The 19,676-nt window shown below is 40.5% G+C and overlaps 1 protein-coding gene across 1 annotated transcript; it reads left to right on the top strand.

The window, feature by feature from the left end:
• The first annotated feature begins 4,435 nt into the window (after window positions 1-4,435).
• LOC137097233 (vomeronasal type-2 receptor 26-like) lies at window positions 4,436-16,041 on the top strand. The gene is made up of 6 exons (XM_067469462.1): window positions 4,436-4,578; window positions 5,342-5,519; window positions 7,421-8,266; window positions 11,904-12,131; window positions 13,296-13,422; window positions 15,140-16,041. Exons 1-6 carry the CDS (start codon window positions 4,436-4,438, stop codon window positions 16,039-16,041), a joined length of 2,424 nt encoding a protein of 807 aa, XP_067325563.1.
• The last annotated feature ends 3,635 nt before the right edge of the window (window positions 16,042-19,676 follow it).

Here is a 19,676-nt window from a genome sequence, read left to right as displayed (position 1 = left end):
AGAAAGTTTCTGTCTATACATTTATCATCTTTTTTCTTTTATTTGGAATTTGGTTCCTAAGGTTAATAAAATGTCTTGATGATCAATGACATTCTGGTAGAAGGATGGGTCTTTGTTTTTATTGAAGAATCAGAATATGAAAGACCAATATTAGGTTCAGAATTATGCTAATATATAATATATTACACTATCTGAAATTTATCATGCTAATTTTATGCTTAAGATGATGCTTTAGGTCATTTGTACTCTGGCTGGGGTATGGGCCATTACAAGTCCATGCATCACTATGGAATAGACAACTTGTACACTCATCATGATCATAAAAGACGATCAGGAACACTTGTATCATCTCTATGTGGGGCTGCCTTTGAAGGTAGTTCGGAATCTTCAACCAGTTCAGAGATTGACGGCCAAATTGCTAACAGGAGCTCCGTACAGGGAGAGATCCATCCCCATGTTGCGGCAGATCTACTGGCTGCCGGTCTGCTACTGTGCTAAATACAAAGTGTGGTCATTACCTTTAAAGCCCTAAATGACTTGGGTCCAGGCTATTTAACGGTTCACATCTCCTCTCACAAACCAGCCCTGGCACTGCGGTCATCAGCGGAGGCTCTGCTCTCGGTCCCACCCCAAGCTGGTGGAAACGTGAGAGCGGGCCTTCTCCGTGGTCCCACTCCAGCACTGGAATAGCCTCCCTAAAGACATAAAGCTCTGGAACTCCCCTCCCTCTTCTCATTCAGAAAACAACTGAAGACTACTTTTGCTCACTAGCATATGGAGAGGAGCAGAATTAGATTGTTGAGAGATCATTGCCGGGCCTCTGGTTGAGAACTATTTGTATTTGGGCTTCCTGGTCCACACATAGAATCATAGAATCATAGAATCAAAGAGTTGGAAGAGACCTCATGGGCCATCCAGTCCAACCCCCTGCCAAGAAGCAGGAATATTACATTCAAATCACCCCTGACAGATGGCCATCCAGCCTCTGCTTAAAAGCTTCCAAAGAAGGAGCCTCCACCACACTCCAGGGCGGAGAGTTCCACTGCCGAATGGCTCCCACAGTCAGGAAGTTCTTCCTAATGTTCAGATGGAAACCAGCCCAATGACTTCATTTGACTACATAACCAACCCACATCGGATGTTTTGTTTAGATTTATGTTATTATGGAATTTTGTCTGACTACATCTAGCTTAACTTATTGATGTCAGTTTTAATTTACTGTTTTTAGGATTTTAATTTAATGTTAGGTTTTAATGCTACTTTTATATGTGGGATTTCAAGTTAGTATCATGTATGTTATGTAGGCATTGAAAGTTATATTGGAATCGTCCTTGATTCCTTCAAAGCCAGTCATTTGAGATATATTTCAGAAGAGCTAAAGATTTAATGTATTGTCAAAGGTTTTCATGGCTATGAAATTCATTGGGGTCATCATAAGTTGACAGGTGATACACCAAACACTTCAGTTGCTCCCACTAAAGATTTTTGGTCCTCATGAGACATAAGAGCCTTCCTCCTGTCAATAGGTGAGGAATGAATAGATATGAAGATCTACTGTAATCTCCTACAACCCAGTTATGAGAAGATCAAAAGATTAGTGGCAGGAATAGAGCATTTAGAAAAATGCAGTCTTTAAGGCAATGTTTCTCAACCTGGGGGCCAGGACCCTTGGGATGTGTGAGGAGGGGCCAGAGTGGTCAGAGGGGTCACCAAACACCATCTCAAAACACAGTATTTTATGTTGGTCATAGTGTTGCTGCTAATCATTTTTTTATTTTCGGTCCACAATTTCCTTGCACTACAGTTGAGAAGCTTGTTTATTGGGTATTAAAAAGTTGGCTCTTTTAAAAAAAAAAAAAAAAAGCAAAGTTAAATAAAAAGAAATACACAAATGAATGAAACTCAGAAAAACACTTCTTCTGCATCTGATCTCTTATCATAACCCCGTGATGGCGAACCTAGGACATGCGTGTCAGTACTGGCACACGTAGCCATTCCTACTTGACGCCTTCATGAAGGGCAGTGGTGCCCTCACTATGGGAGTGTGGGAGACCTTGTGGTGGACAGGATGGCCCAACACATGGACAGCCTACTGCAACAGCCATCTTAGGAGACTGCCATGTGTACAGCAGTGGGGGCAGACTGTAGCAATGGGGACAATTTTTAAGACATAGTATCCCTATAAGCAGGCATGTAGCTGGGGGGGGGGGGGACTTGAGGGGCTTCAGCCCCCCCCAAAAAAAATTCTCATGGTGGTTCGCGAAAAGGCCTTACTGGTGCATTATTTAAACTTATGTTTATTCAAATCATGATCTAACCACCATACTCAATATATCCCATATGCATGGGGGTATTGGGGTAACGATACAACAGGTTTGCTAGGGTAGACCCTCTTTCACTCAGACTCAGTCCCCCCCCAAACAAACTCACCCCCCCCCCAATCGAATTCTTAGCTACAGGCCTGCCTATAAGCATTGTAGGCGCCATATAGCAAGCATGAGGTCAATAGGGGTGGTGGTGATGATGATGATAATGATGATACAACTTTAGCAATGTGTAAAAAATGTGGGGTGGAATAATAATGGCAGAGCATTCTTGGGAATTTCATCTGTGTCTCCGGCCCATCGATTGCCGGTAGCCAAGCAAGCCCTATCATTGCCAACTACATACAAAGGAAAAACAATACCACATTGTGGCTTCAAAGCTACCTTTTGGAAGAAGTGTGGTACAATAGTCTAAGCAAGGGTCCAAGTCAGGGTGGGGACATGGCAGTCATCACTAAACAATTAAGGGAAGGGCATTTAGCTGGGACTGCTAAGCCCACAATCTGGGCTTAGTCCCAGCTAAATTTTATTTATTTATCGTATCAAGAGCAAACCAAACAGTTGTATTGCATTCAAAAGGACACAAAGTTTAAAAACTTGGCAATTATATTAAATGTCCTTTGACCAGTAGCTGGTCTCTTGGAGTGCCTCTGGTGTTGCTATAAGAAGGTCCTCCATTGTGCATGGGGCAAGGCTCAGATTGCATTGCAGTAGGTGGTCTGTGGTTTGCTTTTCTCCACAATCGCATGTCGTGGATTCCACTTTGTAGCCCCATTTCTTCTGATTGGCTCTGCATCTCCTGGTGCCAGAGTGCAATCTGTTCAGCGCCTTCCAGGCTGCCCAGTTTTTTTTTGTGCCCAGAAAGTCTCTCATTTGGTATCAGCCATTGATTGAGGTTCTGGGTTTTAGCCTGCCACTTTTGGACTCTCGCTTCCTGAGGTGTTCTAGCAAGTCTCTGTAGATCTTAGAAAACTATTTTTTGATTTAAGTCATTGGAGTGCTGGCTGATACACAAACCGGGGGTGAGCCGGAGATGTCACTGCTTTGGTCTTTTCACTAATGGTTGCTACTTCCCGACGGATGTCAGGGGTGCAGACACCCCGTGATATTGCAGCCTGTCTCATTAAGAGACACATCCACTGTTTTAATGTGATGATATGTGTTCAGCAGAGTAGCATACTCTGCAGCAGAGTAGCAAAGCGCAAGGGCAGATGTCTTCACTGTATCTGGTTGTGATCCCCAGGTTGTGCCATTCAGCTTTTGTATGATATTGTTTCCCCAGAAGCAACCAGAAGACTAATCATGAATGCAAAGAGACGATGTATCCATGATTTCAAGGCTGTGAATTGGTACATTACACATGTAATGGTTTTCTTTTCTTTTCCCAAAGAAGAATAAGAGAGTGGGGGTCCTAAAGAAAAGGGCCCAGCCAAGAAGACCCCAGGCAAACATTTGTCTCCCCCAGTGATCTTATCATCAGACAATGACAACCACTAGGGGGCGGAAGCATTGAGTGCTATCACAGCATGTGTGAGTGCTTTGTGAGGCAAAAGTGGGGGCCATGGCAGTGCTCCTGTTAAGTTTGTTATTATCTGAGAAGACACCTGTCGAGTTGTGATAAACATATTTTTGCAATGCCCCAGAGCATTCCCATTTAGTGATTATCCAATTTGCACTTTCTTCTTCTACGTTCCTGGAGACTCCAGGGAATACTAGTGAAGCAAAGGTTCAGCCTGTACTCTTTTATACTCAGGACTACATCTCCGTAAGTTCAGTGGGATTGATCTATAACTGAACCTGCATAGGAGTGCATTGCTCTAAATTATATGCATATTGCTAATGGTATTGGAATTGTAGGTGGAGGAAAAGATGGTTCCATTGCTTTGACTGTGTATATCTCACAGTGTACTGAACTGATTTTTAAAAAAACAAACCAACAGAATTTCAAATAGGTTGTAATACTACAGGAGATCTGGATAGCAATTTGGGAAGCAATGAATAGTTGTCAAAGTGGAATCTTTCTATGCAAAATCAAGCTATCCATCCAACTCGTTTTCATTCTGCTGGTGTTCAGTCTGTTTCAAGTGGCATGCACAGCTGGTTCATGTGACATGGGTCGATCTCTTCGTATTCATCACAAGTATCACATGCCTGGAGACCTGCACATTGGTGCCATTATGTCTCAGATTTTTATGTCTTCGGAAGAAATATCCTTTAGACAAGATCCTGTTGGGGAGCCTCAAGGAGATACAGTGTATGAATTTGGTTTTTCCCCCCATATTATTTCATAAGAGAGGTTGGAATCTGTTAAAAATTCAGTTGTTGTAAGGTTGGAGCTGGTTTAAATTGAGGATAGAAAAAAGATTAGAAATTGTACCTAAAATGAAAAACACATATTTGCTTATGGGACTTATTCTATGTAAAAATTTGCAAATATGGTCATTGTTTTGTACAAAAAAAAATTATATGCAGCATTTTCTGTACAGACAATCAAAATGTAGTTTCCTGCACAGAAAATGTGGTTGTCTGCACAAAAATGCCACGTGAGCATGATTTATAAAATTAGTAATAACCCCTGAAAGTCTTTCATAGTTATTCATAACTTTGTTGCTTCCTTTGACAAAGAAAATTAGTAATAAATATCATCCCATGTTTGCAACTTTCTATTGTTTTTATTGCTTTGGGGTCTCTTTTGGGAGAGATTAAGCAGGATAGAGTAATAATTATAATAAGAACAAGAATAATTAGAACACATGAATTCTAATGCACACCTTCTACATCAGTATTGGACTGTATATTTGTAGAAGGCTCAAGCCCATTTTTCTGTATCTGTAGTCAGACATTCTTTAGATAGAAAATGTGCATTAATCTGAAATCTAAGCCTGCTGTTACTGTTGTTTCAGAGTGTTTACTCACAACTACCAACACATCCTGGCCTTGATTTTCGCCATTAAGGAGATCAATGAAAATCCCCTTATCTTACCCAACATCACATTGGGATTCTACATTTACAACAGTCATTTTGTTGCTGGCTTTACTTATCTTGCTTCACTGGAACTTCTTTCTACCTGGGGAAAATTGGTCCCTAACTACAAATGCGACAACCAAGACAACCCAGCAGCAGTCATTGGAGGACCTAATTCTAATGTCTGTCTTTTCATGTCAGACATCCTGTTAGCCTATAAATTTACACAGGTAAGCTTACTCACAAAACTAAGAGTTTGAAACAACAGGATGTCAATGAGAATTCAATATCTACAGACTCTGAATTTTCTTTTTGTTAATTTTCCCCTAAGCAATTTAAGAAAAATATTGCCTCAATGTGAGTTGAGACCTTCACTTGTCTTTCATTCTACCATTCTTTCTCTCCTTGGATAAAATAACGGTTTTCTGGTATGAACAAAACAACTTGATTCTGAAATTATTAAAGCAGGAACGTGCAGTAGTAGCTAGTGGGTTACATATCAATGGGGCAGGTGATCTGGTGTAATTTTAATCTGAAAAATATGACAATGTTGATTAAAATCAATGTCCCATAGACATGGAAGGCACCTGTCTCACAATAGGAAGTTTCATGTAAGGATATATATATATATATGTATTCTCCAATTTTTGCCACTTTTGTTATTTCTCTCTGCAAACCCCTTCCAAGTATGAGTCCTTACATAATATACATGGGCCTTTATAGAATCTTGTTGAATCTGAGCAGTGAAGTCCCATTGTCTCACAATAGGAAGTTTCAGGTATGTATATGTGTGTGTGTGTGTGTGTGTGTGTGTGTGTGTACACTCCAATTTTTGTCACTTGTGTTATTTCTCTCTGCTTTGGTCATCTGCAGACCAGAAATGGAAAAAGCATAGTGCTAGGAGGCCTAAAAGATATTGATGTGTCCTTACAGTAGCCAATATGTTTGGGCAACAATAACAAACTCATAACTCACCGTTCCACCATATTTTTTAACACATCACGATCTAGCTTCTATTTAATTGGAAATGATACAAGTTGAAATCAGTTTCTTTATCATTTAGATTACATCTATGACCTGTACCATGTAAATTAGGGATGGGCAAGCTACAGCATCAGCATTTATAATTTTTGGATCTCATAGCTTAAGTTTCCACTGGATCCTATAAGTAATACAGCAAACCCCTTTCAAGTATGAGTCCTTACATAATATACATGGGCCTTTGTAGAGTGTTGTTAAATCCGAGCAGTGAAGTCCCATAAAGTCCCACTTCCTTTGGATAAAATCATTGGGTGATGAGTTTTATCACCCCCCCCCCCCCCGCCCCATATCTATCTTCTCTTTTATGATACATCAGGTTAGCTAATTTCTGGAAACGGCACTCATCAGAATGAAGTCTGTCATGGTGGAAAGTCTGTCAATGTTGATAAATTACATGTATGTGATATATCCTAAAAAGGATAATTTTCTCATGTCCTAGAGAAATTCTGAAATTCCATTTCTGTGGTGTATCCTAAAAAGGATAATTTCCTCACTCCCTAGAGTTATTTACTCCCCTTGAAAGGATGATTCCCTAGCTTTTGATTGTCATTTGAGGCTCAAGTTAGTCTTGTTACTTTTGACCAGATTTATCTGGTTCATTAGCTCTGACCATTCTTAGGAAGAGATAGCCTGGTCACAGAATTTGCCTCCAAGTTGGTTTACAGTGAAGGATTTCATATTGAGTTGACAATGAACATGGTCCAGGAGATTTAGATAATGTGAAGACTAACATTTTAATTGATATATGGAGATGAATGTTCAATCACTATTTCAAGGTATCAAGGCTTACAATGTTTAAACCAGTCCAATACCATACCAATACCAATAGCATTCCTTTCAAACCTTAGAGGTGCAAATGCTGAATTTTTTTAGAGAAATGTTAAAATATTTATCTAAGATTATTCCTTTGCTATAACCCACTGTTTTTCCTCTAGTTTTCCTTGCTTTTGATTCCTTTTTGGGGGGGCGGTAGGGTGTTGTTATTTCAATACTCTGTTGTGATTTAAACAGTACTGATCCACCAGTACTGTTTAACAAGTAGACGTAATTTCCTAATTTAATCATTGTCTCCTTATATCTCACCCTGAAGATCACGTATGGCTCTTCTCCACTAATGGATAACAAAAAGGAAGCTGCTTTCTTTCACCACATGTTCCCAAAAGACACCCATCAATACACTGGGATTCTCAACTTAATGTTGTATTTCCAGTGGACGTGGATTGGAGTGATTTATCTAGATAATGAAATAGGACAAAGATTTGTACATGAAGTAATTCCCATGTTCGTGCAAAAAGGTATCTGCTTTGACTTCATAAAAGCCGCATCCCAGCTATATTTTTTCAATGAAATGGAAACAATATCGGAGAAGCTTATTGAAACATCATACGTCGTTGGGAGAAGTACTACCAATATAGTGATCCTAAATGGAGAAGGTCATTCAATTCTAGGTTTGAGAATATGGTTAGAAATTCCATTTTTCTATGATATACCAAAAATAAATAAAGTCTGGATTTTGACAGCTGAAATAGATTTTTCATCGCCCCCAATTCAAAGAGACTGGAACCTGAACTTCATCAATGGGGCTTTATCTGTTTCACTTCTCCCAAAAAAGGTTTCAGGATTCCATGAATTTCTGCAGAACAGAAAACCAGACACAGATGGAGAAGATGGCTTTATTGGGGACTTCTGGCAACAAGCATTTGTGTGTTCATTTCCTGGGCATAATTTAGACGAGTCCCTTGGAAATATCTGCACGGAGGAGGACAAGCTGGAGACTCTTCCTATGTCTGTTTTTGAAATGAGCATGAGCAGCCTTAGCTACAGCATCTACAACGCTGTCCATGCTGTCGCACATGCTCTGCATGACATGGATTCATCAAAGTTCAAACACAGGACAACTGGCATCAGAGATCTTCAAAAAATGCAGTCATGGCAGGTAATGGTTGGAGCACAATATAACAGAAGAATCCAGCTTATTTGCATGTGCAACCCCCAAATTTTCTGGCAAAGGTTGAAGTCTGGTGTCTAGGCACTAGGACTGACTCACCCTCCTTTTACGGTGACTTCATAGCTGCTTCTGTGCATATGAAAACTGCAATATATTTAATTCATTTTGTAACTTCATATGATAGAATCATAAAATAATAGAGTTGGAAGAGACCACATGGGCCATCATGTCCAACCCTCTGCCATGCAGAAAAAGCACAATCAAACTATCCCTGGCAGATTGCCATGCCGTTCTATAGTGTCCCTCATAGGGACACTATACTGCTTTTGATGCAGCCCAAAATCCCATTACTGTGTACAAACCCACACAATTTCTTCGATCATCTGGAGAGGCCCTGCTCACGCTCCCACCTCCTTCGCAGGTGCGATCGGTGGGACGAGGGAGGGGGCCTTCTCAGTGCTAGCCCCTTGACACTGGAATTCACTCCTTAAGGACATCAGACATGCCCCAAAGCTGGCAGTCTTTAGGAGGAGCCTGAAAATGTGGTTGTTCCAGTGTGCCTTCCCAGACTAAGGAAAACTCTTAGCAATATGTCCTCAAATGCACTTTAATATTGATATTTAATATTGGACTTTATTTATTTAGATTGGACTACTGCAATGCACTCTACGTAGGGCTGCCCTTGAAAATGGCTCGGAAATTCCAACTGGTCCTACGGGCAGCAGCCAGGATGTTAACCGGGCCTCATTACAGAGAGAGGTCAACCCTCCTGTTCAAGGAGCTCCACTGGCTGCCGTTTATCTTCCGAGCCCTATTCAAGGTGCAGGTGCTTACCTAAAAAGCCCTGAACGGTTTGGGACCACCCTACCTGCGTGACTGCATCTCCGTCTATGAACCCACACGCTCACTCCGGTCATCTGGAGAGGCCCTGCTCGTGATCCCGCCCACGTCGCAGGCACGCTTGGTGGGAACCCGAGACAGGGCCTTTTCAGTGGTGGCCCCCCGACTCTGGAACGCCCTCCCAAAAGACCTTAGTCAGGCCCCTTCGCTGGCAGTCTTCAGAAAGAACTTGAAGACCTGGCTGTTCCGATGTGCCTTTTCAGATTAGGAACCCCCAATACCAAGTCCTAGAAGCACTTTAATAGAACTAAGATCACTGCACACCACACACCGCACTTACTTTATAATCCTACATACCTCCTGCCACATCAGCACTTTTAATCTTGTACCCATTACTCTGGCCTGGCTCAGTTTTATATTGTCTTGATGTTTTGATGTATTGTTATTTTGTTGTTTATTTCTGCTTAACTGTTTTAATTTGCTCTAGGTATTGTATTGTTGTATTGTGTTTGAGGCCTTGGCCTATGTAAGCCGCATCGAGTCCCGCGGGAGATGCTAGCGGGGTACAAATAAAGTTATAATAATAATAATAATAATAATTTAGGATTGTCTGTGTGCCCTCATCTTTCTCTGAAAACCCTATCCTAGTTTATCTCCTTGTTCATGTCCAGCATTTTAAATTTGAATTATTAAATTTGGCCCGGCCATAGGTTTTTAAATGCTGTATGTTATTATTGTTATTGTTTATTGTGTAATTTTTTTTTTGTTTTTGAGTTTTATTTTATTTTATTTGTTATTGCCTTTGTTTATTGATGTGCTGTGGGCTTGGCCTCATGTAAGCCGCACCAAGTCCCTTGGGGAGATGGTAGCGGGGTACAAATAATGTATTATTATTATTATTATTATTATTATTATTATTATTATTGTTATTGGCTTTTTTAGCTGCTGCATCACACTGTACGCTCATGTTCAACTTGTTCACAAGGACTCCAAGATCTTTCTCACATGGACTGTTGTCAAGCCAAGCATCACCCATTCTGTATCTTTGCATTTCATTTTTTCTGCCTAAGTGTAATATCTTGTATTTGTCCTTGTTGAAATTCATTTTGTTAGTTTTGGTTCAGCTCCCTAATCTGTTAAGGTCATTTTGAATTCTGATCCTGTACTCTGGAGTATTAGCTATCCCTCCTAATTTGGTGTCGCCCATCTTGTTTTTGAGAAACACATGCTGACTTTTAATCATCACAGCAGTCCTTTCTAAGTTATTATTGTACTTTGGTATTATACTTTTTGTAAATTTAGTCTATGCATACATAATTTCAGTAAAAGTATGTGAAATGATATGATAACCTCCTTTTCATTTTTATTTCATTTTATCTATTTTTACCGAGTTACTAGAGCAAGTGGACAATGCATCTGTCTGTCTTTGCATTCTGTACTGATAACAAACTGCCTCTGAACAAAACCTCTCAGGCTTGCCTTAATTTTGCCATAGGTAGTAGACACAACACACAGTAAAAAAAAGGCATGATACCTTTTCTGAGTACTGGAGATCACACTGTAAATATTACTTTGTATTCCCTATGACCCATGTTTCTTATTTCAGTGTATATGCCTATCACATGGCCTGTTAACTAATGGGGAACCCATGAGTTTCATAAGGTTTTTATTAGGCAAGGTACAAGGATTGAATGAAAAGTAATGCCTCCACCTTCGTTACTTGGGTTTGGATGGGAATATTTTAATAAATCAAGCACAGAAATAATCCTTAGAATGTGCTCTTTAATTACCACTATTCACTTTTCGACATAATCACCAGACAATTGCATACATTTCTGCTAATGATGAACAAGTTATTTGAAGCTGTCACAGAAGAAGACGACAGTCTGTTTCTGCAACTCATAGTGCACAGATCTTCCGATAGCCAAGCAAAGCAATAATGTGACCCACACGTTCTTGTGAAATGTCCATTATGCTTGAAATATCTCTCTGGGTGATACAACGATCACCCTGAATCAATCTGTCAAACTTTTGCTTGTGAAACTCGGTGGTTGCTGTCACAGGACATCCAACTCTTTGTTTGTCATGCAAGTCAGATGTTTCCACCTCAACATCTTTAAACTTACTCGCCCAATGATGCACAGTACTCACATCAACACAATCACCATAAACCACTTGCATTCTCTGATGAATCTCCTTTGTGGTGACACCTTCTGCTGTCAAGAATTCAATGACTGCACGTTGCTTAAGTCGCATTGACTGCACAGGGTTCTATACTTCTCACTTTAACAGCACAACCATTCAATGCTAAGGCTTCCTGCCAAAATGGAACTGTAGAGGAGAGTCTACTGAACAAGCTAGTACCTGGTGCATACCTGTACTGCTATCTGTTAAGGAGTTACAAAGGTGGAGGCATTACTTTTCATAGAGTCTGATATGGTTCTACCATTTCCTTCTTCTGAAGTATAGCCAGGTATAGCACCAGATATTCATTGGCATTTTTCCATCCAAGCACTATCCAGGACTGACACTATTGAGTATCCAAGATCAGGTGAGATCTCTTTCCTGGTTAATGTCATTCATATTCCTGGAACATGTGTGCACTGCTCTGTGTACCAGCTTTATATAAAATAGCTCATTAGTATCACCAAAAAAACCCGTATTCCTTCTATAAGGATGCATAAGCTCTGTTAAGCATCGATGTCAAGTGTGAGCTGTTACTATCTTGCTTGTTTATTTGGATCGTGATCATCATTTGTAACTGCATTTTCTCCTCTCTATTTAGCTTCATCACTTCCTAAGAAGTGTTATCTTTAACAACACAGTTGGAGAAAAGATTTCCTTTAATACAAATGGGGAATTAGCAGCTGGGTTTGATATCATCAATTGGGTCACGTTCCCCAATGAGACGTTTAATAGAGTGAAAGTGGGAAGGATAGATCCACAGTCTCTACCAACCATTGAGTTCACTGTTCACGAGGATGCCATTGTATGGCCCAGCTGGTTCAATCAGGTAGGATGTGAATACATTCCATCATGTGATTTCCACCCTCCCCAAAAGTATGTACAGTATCTCAGTGTCAGAGACCCATATCATGAGCACATCACCTTGACAGGAAAACTATCAGGCAACATGCAAACAAGAGAGTATTCTTCATGAGCTGCAAATACCTCTTTCATTCTTTCTCCTCCACTGAAAAGGTCCTCTCTCCTGTTTCCATCAAGCATTTTTGTGAAGGAGGTGGGACCAAAACTAGTGACTTTTTTTTGCAAATATCAGGATCCAGGCAGTCTCAGTCAATTTGTCCAATAATCTAGATGTATACTGTGTAGACCTCTCTATATCACAACCAACACTTTGAATTGGAGAAGTTACTCTTTGTCCCAGTTGAAATTTCGGAACACACCTTAAAGGCAGTTCTTCATGGAGTGTGATATAATCATCTATGACTGTAGATGGATCAGGTTTCTTCGGCATTGGGTGGAGTTGACCTCATAGCCTTTAAGTGTACCAAAGTACACCTGAAAACTGCAGAAGCTGGGGTAATTTTGAGACTAGTAACCATCTGTCTTGCCCTGCAATATTCAAGGCCGAAGCCACACAAGTTATGTATCTGTGAACCTCCAGTGTAATCTCAACTACCACTGAGTGTATCCTGAATGTTTATCTGCCTTTCAACTAACGATGAGTCTTGCCAGACTGATCTTCACTTTCTTTGCCCTCATCCCTATATTGCAGATGCTAGACAAAAGTTTAGACACAAAACGATTCCATGGAATTATATTGGGGGAAGCCAGAGTTGAGGGTCATCACCATTTTATTTATTTATTTATTTATTTACTGCATTCGTTGACCGCCATTCTCAGCCCTAGGGCGACTCACGGCGGTGTACAACATATAAAAACAGTTTACAATGAAGCAATAACACAACGACATATCAACATAACAATCAGCAATACAACAATAATATAATTACACTAAATCATCCGCGCCGTCTCATCGTAGAATCATAAACCAATCTCGTAATCCATATTCCGTTCCAGTTGTCATTGCCAATTGTTATAGCACTTAGTTTAACGCCTTCTCAAATAACCATGTTTTTAGGCTCTTGCGGAATGACATAAGGGAGGGTGCCTGTCTGATCACCATGAAATATTTCCCTTTATTTGTTGATAGGCACAACCTCTTTCTCTGTGTAATGACCATTGTTATCCAGGTTACAGTAAAAGAAGGAAGGAAGGGGAGCCATTTTGCTGCTATGATTGTATTCCATGTCCAGAAGGGAAGATTTCCACCCAGAAGGGTAAGAGTGGTCCTCCCTCCCTCCCTATCTTCTTATTTCACACGGAATGTGTTTTCTATAACTTTCCTTCACGCTCTATGTGTATAAAATAAAAGGTTGTTATTTTAGTCTATGGGATTAATGTGGACTTTTTTATTTTCAATTTACATATTCATAAAAACAATTTACATATTCATAAAAAATCCATATACATGTATATCTGCATGAACCAATATTTTTTTTCTAATTTCTACATTTGTATTTGGTTATACTCCCCCTCCTCCCACCTCTCCCAATTTGGTGACTGGAGACATTAATATATTCCTTCCTATTACATTATTTTTCTATTCTTCCTTCTGGCCTAATATTTATCATTTATAAATTTGCCACACAGATTCTAAAAGGTTAAATTATGAAGCCTTCTATAAAAACTTTCCCTTCTTCCTTTTTTTTTAGAAATGCTTCCCAATCCTTGATCATTTTTATGTGTTATTTCTTTGTTCATCATTGCTGATTTTCCTATTTATGCTGTGTTTGAAGACTTTAATTATCTAGTCTATTGTTGAGAGGTCCCCCTTCTTCTGAAACTGTGCCTATAATATTCTTGCTGCTATTATCATGTAAGGCAATATTTTGTAGTTTAATGATTTAGTTTGTTTGTTTGACATTCCCAATAAAAATGATTCAGCTCCAATTGTATCTTTGATTGAAATTCTTTGCAATGTTTTTTGTATCTTACCCCTTTTATACAAGATCATCATGTGTGGAAAAATGTTCCTTCCTGTTCTTTATATTTCCAGCACTTTTTGTTTCTTCCCTTGTACGTTTTAGCTAATTTTGCTGGAGTCAGCTTTTTTGTGCCTTGCCCCAGAATTCTCTTGGTTTTTTTAAAGGTCCACCACATGTGGAAGAAAGTTCCTTCCTGTTATTTACATTTCCAGCACTTGTTGTTTCTTCCCTAATACATTTTAGCTAATTTTACTGGGAACAGCTACCACCCATTCATCATTTTAATAAACATTTTCTCTAAGGTCATAGCACTGAATTTTCTTGAAGGCAATAATCCACATTTTCCCCATTTATCAAGTGCTATGTTGTGTCCGACATTTTGTGCCCATTTAATCATACAATCCTTTATCAGTTCTGTTTCCATTTCCATTTTCAGTAATACTTTATATATTTTTCCAATAAGGTCTTCTTCATTACTACACAGTTCTCTTTCAAATTCTGATTGGTCTCTTTCAAATCCCATATTTTTACTGTCTAGTGTAAATCTTTCTTTCAGTTGCCTATGTCTGTACACTATAGGTTATTTTAGTTTTCAGTGAGAATAATGTGGAGGAATGGACAATACCTAGCCTCTTTTCCTAGAACAGCACATTAAAACACTCGTTGTGGTAGTAGCTCAATGTGGAGCTGTTGTCTCACTCCAACTCAGCCCAGAAACAACTGAGAGTTAGGGTTCATGGGAATTTATGGGTTGAATGAATAGAAGTAGAAAATGCATAATTTGAATAATTTGAAGTACCTCATCCTGGCCTGAAGCAGTGGGTGAGATTGATTACTGCCTTGAATTTCTCCTAGTCTCTTTCTAGTCAATATTCCTTCCAACGGACATAGGATGTGGAAATGTTGACTCCATAGGCTTTACTACAGTCTTTCAAAATGATGTTTTGCCTATATCAATTGATTTAAGTGAGGTTGCCTTATATATATGTCAATGTTTACTTTTCCCCAGATGTGGGTGACTGCTTTCAGTGTCCAAAAGATCATTATCCAAACAAGAACAGGGATTTCTGCGTCGCCAAATTGTTAACTTTCCTCACATTTGAAGAAGCTCTGGGAACAAGCTTGGCCAGCTCTGCTCTTTTCCTGTTTTGTGTGACTGCTGGAGTGCTTGGGATCTTCATCAAATATCGGGACACTCCCATTGTCAAAGCCAATAATCGGACCCTCACCTACACCCTCCTCCTCTCCCTCCTTTTCTCCTTCCTTTGTGCTCTGCTGTTCATTGGACAACCACAGAAGATGACCTGTCTCTTTCGTCAGACAGCTTTTGGCATCATTTTCTCTGTGGCTGTTTCTTCTGTGTTGGCAAAAACCATCACCGTGATTGTCGCTTTCCAAGCCACCAAACCTGAATCCAAGTTGAGGAAATGGTTGGGGAAAAGAATGGCCACCTCCATTGTTCTTTCCAGCCTGCTCATTCAAGCCACAATTTGTACAGTGTGGCTGTCTACCTTTCCCCCATTTCCTGATCTTGATGTGAACTCAATGGCTGAAGAAGTCATTCTGGAATGTAATGAAGGGTCAATCACCATGTTTTATTGCCTCCTGGGTTTTATGGGTTTCCTGTCTATTTGCAGTTTCACTGCAGCTTTCTTTGCCAGGAAGTTACCTGACAGTTTCAATGAAGCCAAATTTATCACCTTCAGCATGCTGGTCTTCTGCAGTGTATGGATTTCTTTTGTTCCAACATACTTGAGCACCAAGGGAAAATACATGGTGGCAGTGGAGATCTTCTCAATCTTAGCTTCCAGTGCCGGGTTACTAGGTTGTATATTTTCCCCCAAATGCTATATCATTCTTCTGAGGCCTGATTTGAATACAAGGGAGCAAGTAATGAAAAGAAAGCATTAAAGAAAATTTCTGTCTATACATTTATCATCTTTTGTCTTTTATTTGGAATTTGGTTCCTAAGGTTAATAAAATGTCTTGATGATCAATGACATTCTGGTAGAAGGATGGGTCTTTGTTTTTATTGAAGAATCAGAATATGAAAGACCAATATTAGGTTCAGAATTATGCTAATATATAATATATTACACTATCTGAAATATATCATGCTAATTTTATGCTTAAGATGATGCTTTAGGTCATTTGTACTCTGGCTGGGGTATGGGCCATTACAAGTCCATGCATCACTATGGAATAGACAACTTGTACACTCATCATGATCATAAAAGACGATCAGGAACACTTGTATCATCTCTATGTGAGGCTGCCTTTGAAGCTAGTTTGGAAGCTTCAACCAGTTCAGAGATTGACGGCCAAATTGCTAACAGGAGCTCCGTACAGGGAGAGATCCATCCCCATGTTGCGGCAGATCTACTGGCTGCTGGTCTGCTACTGTGCTAAATACAAAGTGTGGTCATTACCTTTAAAGCCCTAAATGACTTGGGTCCAGGCTATTTAAAGGTTCACATCTCCTCTCACAAACCAGCCCTGGCACTGCGGTCATCAGCGGAGGCCCTGCTCTCGGTCCCACCCCAAGCACGACTGGTGGAAACGTGAGAGAGGGCCTTCTCCTTGGTCCCACTCCAGCTCTGGAATACCCTCCCTAAAGAAATAAAGCTCTGGAACTCCCCTCCCTCTTCTCATTCAGAAAACAACTGAAGACTACTTTTGCTCACTAGCATATGGAGAGGAGCAGAATTAGATTGTTGAGAGATCATTGCCGGGCCTCTGGTTGAGAACTATTTGTATTTGGGCTTCCTGGTCCACACATAGAATCATAGAATCATAGAATCAAAGAGTTGGAAGAGACCTCATGGGCCATCCAGTCCAACCCCCTGCCAAGAAGCAGGAATATTACATTCAAATCACCCCTGACAGATGGCCATCCAGCCTCTGCTTAAAAGCTTCCAAAGAAGGAGCCTCCACCACACTCCAGGGCAGAGAGTTCCACTGCCGAATGGCTCTCACAGTCAGGAAGTTCTTCCTAATGTTCAGATGGAAACCAGCCCAATGACTTCATTTGACTACATAACCAACCCACATCAGATATTTTGTTTATATTTATGTTATTATAGAATTTTGTCTGACTACATCTAGCTTAACTTATTGATGTCTGTTTTAATTTACTGTTTTTAGGATTTTAATTTAATGTTAGGTTTTAATGCTACTTTTATATGTGGGATTTCAAGTTAGTATCATGTATGTTACGTAGGCATTGAAAGTTATATTGGAATCGTCCTTGATTCCTTCAAAGCCAGACATTTGAGATATATTTCAGAAGAGCTAAAGATTTAATGTATTGTCAAAGGCTAGAATCACTGGGCTGTTGGTTTTTCGGGCTATATGGCCATGTTCTGAAAGCATTCTGTCCTGACGTTTTGCCTGCATCTAGGGCAGGCATCCACATAGGTTATGAAGTCTCACAATTGCACAACCTCTGAGGGTGCCTGCCATAGATGCAGGCAAAATGTCAGGAGAGAATGCTTCTAGAACATAGACCGAAAAATCACAACAACCCAGCTAAAGCTTTTCTCCTTGGATGGTGACAAAGAAGATTGTCTATCCCACCCCCACCCTCTGCACCCCATCCCATGTTGCGTCTATTGCAATGTAAATAATAAAAAATCACATCAGATCTCCTTCTCTTGAGTATTCCTTGCATAAGAAAAGCCTATGAAATTCATTAGGGTCATCATAAGTTGACAGGTGACACACCACACACTTCAGTTGCTCCCACTAAAGATTTTTGTTCCTATCAGACGTAAGAGCCTTCCTCCTGTCAATAGGTGAGGAATGAATAGATATGAAGATCTACTGCAATCCACTGCAACCCAGTTATAAGAAGATCAAAAGATTAGTGGCAGGAATAGAGCATTTAGAAAAATGCAGTCTTTAAGGCAATGTTTCTCAACCTGGGGGTCAGGACCCTTGGGGGGGGTGTGAGGGGGTGTCAGAGGAGTCACCAAACACCATCTGAAAACACAGTATTTCATGTTGGTCATAGTGCTGCTGCTAATCATTTTTTATTTTCGGTCCACAATTTCCTTGCACTACAGTTGAGAAGCTTGGTTATTGGGTATTAAAAAGTTTGCTCTTAAAAAAAAAAGCAAAGTTAAATAAAAAGAAATACACAAATGAATGAAACTCAGAAAAACACTCCTTTTGCATCTGATCTCTTATCATGACCCCGTGATGGTGAACCCATGACATGCATGTCAGTACTGACACGCGTAGCCATTCCTACTTGAGGCCTTCATGAAGGGCAGTGGCGCCCTCACTATGGGAATGTGGGAGACCCTGTGGTGGACAGGATGGCCCAACACATGGACAGCCTACTGCAATAGCCATATTAGGAGACTGCCATGTGTACAGCAGTGGGGGTAGACTGTAGCAATGGTGACCATTTTTAAGACATAGTATCCCTATAAGCAGGCATGTAGCCGAGGGGGGGGGGGGACTTGAGGGGCTTCAGCCCCCCTCCCAAAAAAATTCTCATGGTGGTTCACGAAAAGGCCTTACTGGTGCATTATTTAAACTTATGTTTATTCATATCATGATCTAACCACCATACTCAATATATCCCATATGCATGGGTGTATTGGGGTAACGATACAAAAGGTTTGCTAGGGTAGACCCTCTCTCAGACTCAGCCCCCCCCCCCCGAAACAAACTCAGCCCCCCCCCCCCAATCGAATTCCTGGCTACAGGCCTGCCTATAAGCATTGTAGGCGCCATATAACAAGCATGAGGTCAATAGGGATGGTGGTGATGATGATGATAATGATGATACAACTTTAGCAATGTGTAAAAAAATGTGAGGTGGAATAATAATGGCAGAGCCTTCTTGGGAATTTCATCTGTGTCTCCGACCCATCGATTGCCGGTAGCCAAGCAAGCCCTATCATTGCAACTACATACAAAGGAAAAACAATACCACATTGTGGCTTCAAAGCTACCTTTTGGAAGAAGTGTGGTACAATAGTCTAAGCAAGGGTCCAAGTCAGGGTGCAGACATGGCAGTCATCACTAAACAATTAAGGGAAGGGTATTTAGCTGCGACTGCTAAGCCCACAATCTGGGCTTAGCAGTCCCAGCTAAATTTTATTTATTTATCGTATCAAGAGCAAACCAAACAGTTGTATTGCATTCAAAAGGGCACAAAGTTTAAAAACTTGGCAATTGTATTAAATGTCCTTTGACCAGTAGCTGGCCACTTGGAGTGCCTCTGGTGTGGCTATAAGAAGGTCCTCCATTGTGCATGTGGCAGTGCTCAGGTTGCATTGCAGTAGGTGGTCGGTGGTTTGCTCTTCTCTACACTCGCGTGTCGTGAATTCCACTTTATAGCCCCATTTGTTAGTTTGGCTCTGCATCTCATGGTGCCAGAGCACAATCTGTTCAGCGCCTTCCAAGTCGCTCAGTTTTGTGTGTGGCAAGGAGGGAGGCTCTCATTTGGTATCAGCCATAGATTGAGGTTCTGGGTTTTAGTCTGCCACTTTTGGACTCTTGCTTGCTGAGGTGTTCCAGCGAGAGTCTCTGTA

The sequence above is a fragment of the Anolis sagrei genome, chromosome 6 (genome assembly GCF_037176765.1).
Source record: "Anolis sagrei isolate rAnoSag1 chromosome 6, rAnoSag1.mat, whole genome shotgun sequence".
NCBI classification, from domain to species: domain Eukaryota; kingdom Metazoa; phylum Chordata; class Lepidosauria; order Squamata; family Dactyloidae; genus Anolis; species Anolis sagrei.
Note: the sequence above shows the minus strand (reverse complement) of the source record. Positions and strands in the feature narration are given on the sequence as shown.

Coding starts and splice junctions, on each gene's coding strand:
- LOC137097233 (XM_067469462.1), top strand. CDS start 4,436: ATGGGTCGATCTCTTCGTATTCATCACAAGTATCACATGCCTGGAGAC. Junction 4,579..5,341: donor GAGCCTCAAGGAGATACAGT/GTATGAATTTGG, acceptor CATTTACAACAG/TCATTTTGTTGCTGGCTTTA. Junction 13,423..15,139: donor GAAGATTTCCACCCAGAAGG/GTAAGAGTGGTC, acceptor ACTTTTCCCCAG/ATGTGGGTGACTGCTTTCAG.